General features: G+C 38.8%; 1 protein-coding gene across 1 annotated transcript; it reads right to left on the bottom strand.

Annotated features, from left to right (window-relative positions):
• Positions 1 to 9,478: 9,478 nt before the first annotated feature.
• cited4b (Cbp/p300-interacting transactivator, with Glu/Asp-rich carboxy-terminal domain, 4b) lies at positions 9,479 to 11,532 on the bottom strand. The gene is made up of 2 exons (XM_068006711.1): positions 11,384 to 11,532; positions 9,479 to 11,060 (listed from the first exon to the last, which is right to left on the bottom strand). The coding sequence occupies exon 2, from the start codon at positions 11,049 to 11,051 to the stop codon at positions 10,386 to 10,388; it is 666 nt and encodes a 221-aa protein (XP_067862812.1). The 5' UTR covers positions 11,052 to 11,060; positions 11,384 to 11,532; the 3' UTR covers positions 9,479 to 10,385.
• Between the last annotated feature and the right edge of the window lie 1,238 nt (positions 11,533 to 12,770).

Genomic DNA, 12,770 nt, shown 5'->3' with positions numbered 1-12,770 from the left:
GGTTTAGGAACGCTGACATTGTGATTCCTCTGCAGATGGCCCTGAAGTTGCCAGATCTCCATAAGTGGCCATGCATGATTGCATAGGTGTGAGTAGTAGACTTCTCCACAGTCATCACTAGCCCTTGCAGGGTACTTGACACACTCTCTAATGACAGCAACAAATGCTCACTGCAAAAAATACCCCACATTTAATGGGGTGGTTTGTCAAGCTAATGAAAGCAGAGATATTGAATACATATAGAAATATTGTCAAATTTGATGTCACTTTAACATATTCATTGCAACATAATTGCCCAAGAGATAGTCATAATTAACATTGGATATTAAGTCATAGCCAAGAAATAGCTGTTGGCTGCTAATATCATGTAAACATTTAATGCATTTGGATAACATTCCAAGCGTTAACCAACTTACTTTCATTGGTTTGATGCCTCCACTAAAATAGCAGACAATAATATCACACCCAGTAATTTCTAGGCTAATATTCCTTTAACTTTCTTACAATTGGTTAGTTTTTCTATTTGTTCTTACGATGTGGGCATTTATTGACCATGGAAAGGTACTGGTGAGCCTTCTCCATGAACTGCTGCAGTCCTTGTGTTACTGGTTCTCCTGTGATGGTGTTAGGTAAAGAATTCTAGGATTCTGAACCAGTGACGATAAAGGAACGATTGTACCTAGCAGTTCTGAAAAATCTACAGTTATGCTTATAGTGTACGTCATCTTCATTTTACTGGCAGTCATAACAAAGAAGTCGCTGTACTTGATTATATCCATGCAAATGAAAGTCTGGCTGTTGTTTTGGTTTAAAGTGTTTATGTTGCTAATCCAGTAATGGATCAACCCCAGAACTGGTTAAGAACCATGCCTATAAAGTCTAAAGTGTTCCTGTAAACCAGCAGTTTCTCCAGTCGATTTATGAAAAATAAATGAACATTTCTGAACAAATATTTCCCACAAAATGTCCAAAAGCACAGTGTCCATTTACTGCTGAGTTGTATTAGAGAAATGTTTATTTTAGAAATCAAAAGACCAAATCTCAAATCCTGCAGCATAAAGACCATCCCATCTGTTTGTTTAAGAAAGAAAGAACTTGCATTTATATTGCACCTTGCAGAACCTCAGGACGTCCCAAAGCCCTTTGCAGCTAATGAAGTATTTTTGAAGCGTAGCCACTGTTGTAATGTAGGAAAATCAGCAACCATTTTGCATACAGCAAGGTCCCACAAACAGCAATGAGGTAATGACCAGATAATCTGTTTTAGTGATGTTAGTTGAGGGACAAATATTGGCCAGGACACCGGTCTTTTACATCCACCTGTGGTGCCTCGGTTTAACATCTCATCTGAAAGACAGCACCTCTGACAGTGTAGCACTCCCTCAGTACTGCACTGGAGAGTCAGCCCAAATTTCTGCTTAAGTCTCTGGAGTGGGATTGAACCCACAACTTTCAGTGAATTAGAAGCAAGAGTACTACCACTGAGCCACGGTTTACACAAAGCATAGGTTCCAAAAAGTAACTATTTGAGTTTCTAGTTTGGACCCCATCCCTACAATGAGGAAGCAGTTGGGATGCTACAACTGGCCTGAGCAGCCCTGGACTAAAAAAATGGAAAAATAAGTCAGGTGAATGCAATGCAAATCTTGAAATGAGGGTGTCAGGCAAAGACAGGATTGGGCAAGGCTGCTCTCCACAGTCAAATAATCTACTAATGTGAAAAGCGACTGCATGGGCCAGATACAGCCTGCACTTGTAGAACTGTACCCCAGTACGTATCAGCCCATTCAAGAAGAGGTTGAGAGAAAAATCAGTTCCTGATTGTCTGGAGGTTTATCCAGTTCAATCAATAGAGGGCACTGGTGTGTTGCTTTTAGTTGTTCATTTAAATTCCACCTTTTCTCAAAGGCAGGATTTTCACGAGGCATGAAGTTTAAATCAACAATCCTACTTTTTTAACACAGTAGTATAATGGCATGTTACAACTATACAAATGTTTGACAGCACAATGCGGTGTCTGTAAAATTTTAATGTGAAGGATATGAATGCAAGGAACTGCATGTTCAGGAGTGAGATTCCAATTTCTTTCACCTTGTTTTGACAACAGCATAGTGCAGGTGTTCAGTAGTTCCATGTAATTAAAGTGAGACATTCCAGCATTCCTACAGTACACTAATTCTCAGAGTGTTCATCATGGTTTTCTCCATGTCAACCATATGGAGTTCCTGTTTATTCAACATGGCACGGGGTAAAGCAGCTACCCATATCCATCTGGTTGGAATTATATATCTCCCTGTTTTTCTGTCCCGGTCTGTCTGGAGCATGCACTGCTGGGATGTAGGTTTGATGCATCTGGCCCCCATCCCCTGCTGAATTCCTCATTTGCGATGCTGCTTGGTGCGCCTTAAGTATCTTAGTACCTTGCAGGGAAAGAAAATCAGAATTACTCTTACTCTCCTCCTGGTACTTGGCTCAAAAGTGAAATAGGTAGAGGCAGGTCAGGCAGTGGCAAAGTTTACATTATTGACCACATCTGAAACCAGCAGGTGGGATTGGAATGGGACAGGAAGTAGGGTCATGGCTTGAATTCAGAATCTGCTGATAATTATGATTGTTTCCAATTAATTTGTATTATCACATCATATAGCACAGGAATAAGTGGAAACACTCTAAAAATTGGATGAATGACTACCATAGCCAACCTTAACCAAAGGTGAAAGAGCTTTCTGCTAGTTCATTGTGTGTTCTGAGATCTCTTCCAAGGCTGATCTGTAACCATTTTCAAAATCCTCCTTTAAAACACTGCCAACGGTTCTAGTGATTGCTCTATTGGTAAAGGTAATGCGTAACTGAGCCACAGACCGGGAAAGTCTAAGTTGTGGTGACCTCCACAATCTAACAGCCGTCTAATTCTCATTGTCTGGGTTTACACATGAAGAGTAAATTTAGGTAAAGTAGTGGGGAGCTGGTAAAGCTAATAGAACCCCAACATGAATCATCACCTTCAAGAAAGGACAGGGGATTATCGGCAAAAGCAGAAACAATTGTGTGGTGCAGGATTATTTCCACAAGTTGTTCACTACTTTGTAATCATCAATTCTCCCTGAACTGTGCACCATCCTCATTTCAATGCTATTTTGTAACCATTGCAGAGCCCTGCTTTAACTTTTAGCCGGTTGGAAACTAATGCCTGCTGGTTAAACTGGTATAAACTGGACAGTGTTTTTCTGTAGGAAACCTCTGTAGGTGGCCAAACTGAAGTTGCTTTTATTTTTTTCAATTGTGCTTTATGACCTAAGCATCACTTATAATCAACTGGAAACTTTTCATTTCACTTGTGTGGGAACTCACAAATTCACTTCATCTTTGATGCTGAGCAGTACAGAGTTTAGTAACCAAAATTAGTACTGACGTGCATCGTACTGTACAGTGCATTGATAGTTTTACAGTGGATGTTACCTGATGAGCTGGTGGGTCCTAGTAAGCTACAATAAACCAAATGCAACAGTTCTCGTAACAGTATGATCCCTGCATCCTGATACAGCTTTTTTTAGATCTGAATTTTATTAATCTTACAGAGTTCAATTCAGAAATGTGATCAGGATCCTTTTCTACATATGTTAACATTGGTATAACGTTAAAAGTAACTTTGGTCATAAAAATGACAAAAATATAACATTTGTATATCTGATGGTGTCAGCATCAGATAAATGTCAGCTTGGGTCTGTGGTAGCACTCTGAATCAGAATGTTGCAAGGTTCCAGCTCCTGGAACTCTAGGACCTGAGTACATAAACTAGGCTAACAATTAAAGTGCAGTACTGAGGGAGTACTATATTGTTACAGGTGCCATCTTTTTGACGAGATGTTAAACTGAGGCCCTGTCCAACTGTTCAGGTGGACGTAAAAGGATCCCAGGACACTTTTTCAAAGAAAAGCAGGAACTTTCCTAGTGTCCTGGTTAACATTCATCCTTGAACCAACACCACCAAAACAGATTAAATGCTCATTCACTCCGTTGCTGTTTCTGGGATTTTGCTGTGTGCAAATTGGCTGCAGCTTTGGCCTAACTACACTTCAAAACAAATCCATTCACTATGATGCTCTTTGGGACATCCTGAGGATGAAAGGCATTATATAAATGTAAGCTCTTCCTCACTTCTATAAATAAACACACACATTTCATTTTGGAAGAGAATTTATGCAAAAACCACAAAATTCAGTTCATATTAAACAATGGGAGACTGTTTCCTTCACAACAGGGACTGGCTGGATCAGATTAGAGTTTGTCCTGTTTACACAGCACACTTGGGAAGCCTCTGAAAGTGCTTATAAAATGTAATGTATGACCATCAAGGAGGGATATATTTTTCAATGGGGAGGGAACATCTCCATTACCATGGTGACATCTAGGCCCCTGGAAGCCCCTACTAATTTCACATCACTTGAATGTTTACACGAAAGAGACATACTTGAAAGCAATTTGAAACCTGAGGCTGATTAGATATCTTTATTTAAGTAAGGTTTATAATACTGACTGAATACTGGTATGACCTAATACCAGTTTCGCTATGGTGGTATTGTCACTTGGACTTATGGGAATTTATTAATGTTAGGTTTTTAAAAAAAATTCCCTCATCTGGTACCTCATCCAAATTGCCATTCTTCATGCTTGAGCATAGATAATGTTGGTGGCTATTTGACCACGAGGGCATCACAGCAGAGTTCTACCCTGTCTTCACTTATTATCCATATACGCAAGTTTCCATTAGAAGTCACTGGATAGCGATCGGGAGCAGGATCCTGGATGGAGTTGCCCCCTCCCTAGCCCATGGTTGTTGATGCCAGTTGTAGCACCCCTATTGCTGCCCCAAGGTAAGATTAGCCAACAAAACATATACCAGAGATGAAATCTGACCTTCTTGGGCTGTATATCTCAGCTTCACACTGGGCAGTGCCTTAACAATTAGGCCATTGAAAGAGGTTTCATTTTTTTGACAGTTTTAAAGTACAATCTAGGTAGGCCAGGAAAATGACCTCAAACCAGGGTTAATCTGATAATATAAGTAAGTCATTTTGACAGCTCTCAGTTTATTGAGAATTGTGGCAAACTACTGCTCTTTTATTGTATGTATACCTCAGGAAGGATGGTTAGTGTTCTCAGGAAAGTACAAGCATTGCTTTGCACTTGCTAGTAAAACTGGGTTTTGGGCCTGCACATCAGACCACCACTTCCTCTTTCAGCTGAGGCATGTCGACCAGCTGTAGTCTCTCACAAGTTATTTTGGCTCCTTGAATACACACTGTGATACATTTAAGAAAAATGCTCCAAGGAAACCCATGCTTTCCATCTCACATGTAGGTGTATGTGATGGATCAGTCACAAGCTCATCACTGGAGTTTTGCAGATTCCAGGAAAATGAAACTAGTAATTCCTAAAACAAGGTTATGTCATCTAATAATGTTCCATTGATTAACTCGTTGAGGACCCCAGTAATGCCAATATTACCTTTTTTAACATTATTCTCAAAATGAAACATCTTTATTAAAAAAAAACTGCACCCACCTGTATCCTGTTTGGAGATTGCACACAATTCAAAACCACAGGAGAGCATCAAAGTGCATGGCCTAGGCTCTAACAGCCTAACTGTAAAACCAGCAGGCAACTAAAAGTAACACACAGCTGCAGAAATCATTTCAATCCATCCAAATCCCTAGATGTTTTACTGCCTTGAAATGCATCCCTGTGTAATTGTTAATGTAATTATGTAGATGTATAAAATACAGAAGTTGGAACTGAGTGGAACATTTTTATGGATGAAAGGAAATCAAGGATGTACTTTAGAACTCATACTAAATCAATATAACAAATGACTCTGAATTTTTATTTTAACGTTCGATACAATAAAATAACACAGATTGTGTATATTTAATAAAAAGTGTGACTACTTTGAAACCTGACAAGATTTTTCAGCTTAGGAGTTTAATCTGAAATACGTACTTTCTCTGGTATACAGTTAATTCATTTAGATGCTTTCATGCTTAATATAGGTGAAATATTCAGCAAACTGGAAGTACGGATCTGAGCTATCTTAACAATTGTTGCACATGTTTTAAACTTCAATGTTAACTGTTGGTGGATTCTCCTGAAAAAGATCATTGTTTATAAAAACAAAAAGATTACCAAATCCTGAGCAAAGTGTTCTGTGTGATATGGTTTCTAATCGCTTTTGAAGGGGTCGTTGCATTGGTTTATGTAAAAGCACACAAGAGTACTTGTTTCCTCAATCCGAAGTGCTACATCTATCAATCCATTATAATGCATTAAAAATCTTACATCTGCGCGTACTTCCAGGTCGACTTTTCCCATTATAAAATCCTATGTCCACATTAATAATGGGAATTGCCTACGTAGCACTTGTCTGGCTGTAAATGCACCCTCCCCCCAGTGGAGGTACTGCAGTGCTACCACTGCCAAGGGCTTGTAATTACAGCATGATAAGTTTACATAGACAGTTTTCATAATAAATGTGGATATAAGAACTTATCTTGGAAATACAAGAAATATGGGCAGAATATATGGCTTTAAAACGGGGACTGACTTGCGTCAGCGTGGCCTGGTACAATTTTTCCCCCACCCTCTAACCTCGCTTCACCTTGGTCTTGAGTCCTTATGTGGAATGCAATGAGAGATTGAGTTATGATATACTAAAGTCTAATGTATAGCGTGTACTTCAGTGTAAGTATCACACTTACTTCCTGTAACACTTCCTCATCCCACCTTGTTATTAACACCCCATAGTTATAAAATAGCATATACTTTGAGCAATGCCATGAGAGATCTGCTAAAATATATACTGTTTCTTCAGCCAACATTTCTTTTGAATTATTAGATTCCACAGAGCTCGTAGCCTTCCACCTACTCATGTAGTTTAATTAAACTATTGAACAGTTGTGTAAAAATCATGAAGTCATAATGCATGCAAATATTCTGTGAAGTCTGCTTTTCAAAAAGTCTGCTTATGTCAAATAGATATTTAAAGTCCGAAAACAGTTTGTCTTGCCCCAGCTACTTTCGTTAAGATTGTTCACATTTCCTGTAGGTGTAAGACAAAACAGGAAGGTGGTGGTTTCATGTGGTTGTTTGTGAGGTGCAGGAGGAAAACTTGATCAAGCATTCCACACGTAGACTTCACAGGGTTAAAGTACAGCAGGGAAAAAAAAAGCCCTTAGCAGTTTATAGCTCATTTACAAAGAAAAAAAATAGTCAAGACTCCAGTTATTGAGGGAAAACACCAACAACATCTGCATCAATTCTCAGGCCAATTTTATTATGTTATACAATCTATAACAGGCAAGGTTAGCCATTAGTAATGCTTTATAAAATAGGTATTAATTATTATGAACATCAATATTATTTCTTTTTTTTAATTAATTTTGTTTATATATTGACTGCTAAGGAATTCATTGGGGTATTGATTTGTGTATAATAACTATTCACAGTTGAAATGACACTATCAAGTACCCTGATGATTCAGTGGACAAGTCCACTACCTGTTGTAGAATTGAGCAGGTAGATACCAAGTTCAATCTGTGCTATAAAATGATTTGAGTTGCTTTTTATCTTGGGTGTTAGCGCCACTGGCTTCCAAAGCACAAGTCCGACATGGCCAGTGGCAACTGCAGAGTAAGCTTGCCGAATTCCTTTAGGCCAGTCGCTGGGGAGACATCTTTTTCACCAGATATTCCTGGTGGCCAGCCTTAGCAAATCTGGCAAATTTTCTCTGGGATTACCACTGGCTGTCTGAGACCTGCTTGTTGGGGGCATCGTAATTAAATCTAATATTAAAGCAGCTTTAGATAATATCAGCAGGGTAGTTATAAGGATGCTATGATTGGATACAGTGCCCTGGGCTAGGAAAGAGAAAAATCAACCAAAGTTTTCGCTTCTATCCAATGAACCAATTAAGCTCAGCCACAATCACCCCCCCCTCCCCCGACAAGTTAAATAGCCTGCCATCACTCAATTTCTAGGTTTATGTATTAAGAGTCATAGCTGCGATGAGGTATCAGAGAACTATTAGCACCTCAAAAGTGCAGCCCAACATGAATCAGTGCCTTCAGGAGAAAAGGTGAGAAAACTGGAAGATAAGATGATGCAATTGTTGAAACACTATGGATAAACGGCCATACTTATAAATAAATTCTCATCCGTTTAAACAAAAATGAGCAGAAAAAAAGCAAAGTTAATTGTAACAGTTCCATTTTTGAAAAAGGGCACTGATGGTGAAAGTGACTGAGACAAATTCTTTTGGGATAACATTCCAATAAGATTAACCTTTTCACTGTCACTTTATTTTAATAAGATCACATTCATCTTAAAATTAACAAAATTGATCTCAGTGAGCTCAACAGAAGAGATTAAAAATGTGAAATAAAACAGGGATAGAATTTCGCTTTTTGACTAAGGACAATTTAAACCAAATCTTTATACAAGTATAAAATTTGGATTCTTTCTTCCTAGAAATCATCAAAAATACAGTGATGTATTTAATTAATGCTAGAAGCTGAATAGCTTTGGCTATTTTTAGTCATTATCTTTTGTTTTTTCAAATTACCGTTTTTATAAAATAGAACTTGAAAAATGTGACAAATCAACATTTCTTCACTCATGATACATTTTAAATAGAACAACTGCAACCCCAGTGTTCAATGTTAAAAAGAGGTTCAATTATGATAGCTTATCAAGCTACACTCAAACCTCACCAGCAGAATGTGTATCAAATGAAATACACACATTTTATGTTCAGAAAGAATTTGCAGGCTGTCATTTGAGATGAAATACTTTTAGGAGAAAGGGAGACATCAGACTTAATAAACCTGATGAGAAAACAGAACTAGAAGCAGTGTTGAACTGCAGTTTCCTTGGAGAACTAGCATGTTTATTAAGCAGTTGTACCACAATTTAATAATATAGCCCAGCTTTTCTTTTGTGGCTGTCAGCAACCAGTTAAACAAAATTTTAAAAATGGTTGTTTCTTGAATGCTATTCCTGACCTCTTAGCAAAGTTGGATTGAGGATGTTGAACCTAGTGGAATGTCATCCCAGTGCATTTTCCACTTGTTTTCTCAAACTTTTAAAATGTTCTTTCTGTAGGAACTTTATTAGGTCACTTATTGTAATTCAAAGGGAACCATCCTCTAACTGAATGCAAGTTCCAGAATCAGGTGCCCCTAGGAGTTAGCTTCCAGCCTTTTTCCCCCAAACTACTTCATTTAAAAAAAATAATGTTTTGCTTTTGTTTTTGCCTTGTTTAAAAGTCAAACCCAATTTTAACTGCAAACATTTCACAAGCTGGCTACAAAATATCAGAAGCAAACCTTCTTTGGAGTTTCTGCTTTAAACCATTACGCTCGACCTAAATCCTTGAACAATTCTGTCGTGAAAATGATTGAAGAGGGAAAAAAAAAGTTCGGAGTAACTTTAAAAGAAACGTCTTTATTCGTTTTTTTTTTGTTGTTGTTTTGTTTTAAAAGTCTCGCTTCATCGATCAACAATGAGGAGCTGCAATTTGCTATCCAGAACAGTAGGTGGCGGAAGCAACTGGCAGTAGACGAAATTAAGCACTCCCAAAGCAAAAAAAAAATCCAGCGGGTCAAACATAAAGTACAACTCGACTTTACATTGGTCTTGTTCATAAAATAGTTAAAATTATACATGATTGCATCAGTCATAAACAGCTCCGGAGGTGCCACTCTCTGAAGACTACTTTTTAAAATATTTATACACAATACATTTAATACCCTGCTTGCAGTCAGAGTTTCAAATTTAGGTCAGAACAATGGTGAAAGTTCTGAATGGAGTCTCAAGTATCCTTACCAGCAGCGTTGATGTTCCTTTAAAGAAACAGTGCCCTTTATAGTCTGTCGGTTGGACGATCCTAAACATAACCTACACACCATGTTCTAATAATCAGAGCATTTTAAATCAATTTAGTCAAAGATGACGGGGATCAGACGCCACCTTTCGTTAGAGCTTCATTAAAAGTACCCTTATAGTAATCAGACTGAAATTACATATTAAAACCTCCCCTCAAAAAAAAAAATCTGGGAAACACTGTTGTGATATGTTGAGAACTTGATTGCTTTTTTCATGAGTCTTGCGCTACGTTTTAGGTAGTTCAAGCAGATTTTTTTTTTAACCTTAAAAAAAATAATAAAGAACAGGGCAGCTGTCTCTTTAAAGAGCAGCAAGGATGCCAGCGTCAGGAGGCAGAAAGCGTCCAACACACTCCAATGAATGGGACGATCCTTTTTCCAGTGCAATATTTCCGATGCTTGTAACTGGCGATCCAAATTTTTCCATCCCCCTAAAGGCAGCCGACCTCAACAGCTCACAGTACTTGGCTGCTGTTTAACAAAGTCTGAAATAAAATCGAATTCGTTCTGTCCCAGCCAGAGTTCCGGTAGCTCTTGAATGCGATCCAAGCCCAGCTCCAACACAAGAGATGTTAAAACGTCCTCGTCGATGAGATCGGTGTCCATAACGTTTAAAGAAAGGGAAGGGGGTGCTACGTGCTGGATACTGGGCAGCGGGGTCTGGTTCATGGCGTTACGGTACTGCTGGCCAGCTGCTGCCATCCCATTATTCATGCCAATGAGCGGATGACCATGGTACTGGTTGTTCAGTTTCTGCAAATGCATAGTGGCCATTAACTGTTGGGGACTCAGGGTCCCCAGAAACTGCTGTTGCTGTTGCTGCTGCTGTTGCTGCTGCTGCTGAGTGCTGTACATCACGTTAGTGGGCATCTGATGATGGGTCATCTGTCCGGTCATATTCCCCACCCCAGGACGAGGCCTCATGCCCCCGTTCGTGTCCATGTTGGCCCCTCCGTAGTGTAGAAGTGGGGCGCCGGGGTGATCTCGCCTTAATCCGGGTTGAGCATGCTGCGCGGTCTGAAGTCCGTTTATCCCCATGCGATAATTTTGAAGTCCGTTTGTACCATCAGGAAATCGCCCGGGATTCATTGACATCATCATGTGCTCTGCCATATCTAGTCGCTGCAAAAAAAACATCAACATATACATTGTAACCCGTATAAAACCACACCACACTTGCACATTGCACTCAAATATGTTCGAAATGCTCTCTGCACGGCGAAACTTTTACATCGCAGCTGTCGTTTCCCCCTTTTTCCTTTGGTACATATCTGCAATTCTTGTCAATTTTGCCAACTAAAATGAACCACAAGGTCGAAAACTGATTTCTAACAGGTTCGAGCTACAATCGTTACTCGTTTAACATTCAAATTTCATTCCGGACCATTTAGAATTGTTTTAAAAGTGCAACTGGAAGAAAAGCAAAGCAAGCAAGGAACAACTACCTTCGCCTGTTTAAATGGACTGCAAAAACGTAGCCTGGAAATTGTAGAACCCGCAATCGCCTATGAAATTTCGGTTATATACGCGTACATTACACTAATTGTTAAAATACACTTGTATCCACCTCCTTAAGCGTGCCTCTTGTTACTGGGTCAGATGGAGATTATATACTGTACAAGAACAGGGGCAACGCGGGGAGGAGCTACCAAACGTCTGGTGCTCATACATGATTGGCCTGTCGACGTTGCGTAAGCGTATTATTTTAACTTTGCTATCACCCAGAGCCCCAGATAAGCCTCCTGTTTACTTTTTCTTTGACCAATCATTGGCCTTTCCACCACCCCCCCTCGAGTTTCCTGAATGCAGTGCACCGACATGAAACTGACTCCCTACCGCGGTATTGTTTGTTTTTAATTACAAGGAAGATTGTCTCCTGCAGGAAACGCCAGACTCTTACCCTATTTACATTGCAATTTGCTACGAATATGGCTGCAAGGACCGTCCTATTTTAACACGCAAATTTAAACGGCAAATTACTTAAAAATGAGTTTGCACTAAGAAATTACGTTTATTAATGTGTCTTTGCACGGTAGCCTAGTGCTGGTATGTAGTTACACTGCGCGCGTACTATGGGGTGGGTTTGTGAATAAAGATTATCAATTGCTGCAAAAAGAAAGCGAAGGTTAACGTGCAAGTTACAGTTGTGCGTTTGAAAATTGACCTCGCAAATTAAAAATAATTAAAATACTAGTGTTCAGTCCAAGTTTATGATTTTCCCTGTTTATTTGTATCTTACTGGAATATTTACGGAGTCACAATGTAGGAAAGGCTTGATTTCTTAAGGTGAACAGATCTTTGTTTCCTTTACAAGACATCATCCATTGAGTAAAAAAAAAATCACATTGCATTTAATTTGACAATTTATCTTATTATTATTGCTTATTTGATTGCTCCCTATCCAAACGGTAAAGGGTCATCGCCATTTCTTGAAATTGCTTAATAAAGATAAGGTACTTGTTTCCCCATCGTTTATGAATAAAAATCAATCCACTGAATTAAAGCAAGGTCAAATGGAATTATCATTTCTAAAGAATATAAATTCCTGCAAGCATCATTCTTTTACTGCATTATCTATGAATGTTTTGTTATTTGCAGGCCAGTAATGGTCTGCAATTTACTTTTCGATTAACTCATAACACTTAACATTGTGAAAGTTTTAGCATTGCAATGTCGAAACAATGTTACAAAGGGATGCAACATGCATAAATATACCACCTGTGCACAATATATATATATAGATGCACCTTAATACATTTATTATTGTTCATTTGGCCCAGGGTGCATTCTTGCGTTTCTTGTTTTTAAATCGGGCGACGTTGCGATTTTTTA

The sequence above is a fragment of the Heptranchias perlo genome, chromosome 26 (assembly GCF_035084215.1).
Source record: "Heptranchias perlo isolate sHepPer1 chromosome 26, sHepPer1.hap1, whole genome shotgun sequence".
In the NCBI taxonomy this organism is placed as follows: Eukaryota; Metazoa; Chordata; class Chondrichthyes; order Hexanchiformes; family Hexanchidae; genus Heptranchias; species Heptranchias perlo.
This window is presented reverse-complemented; position numbering and strand designations above follow the sequence as displayed.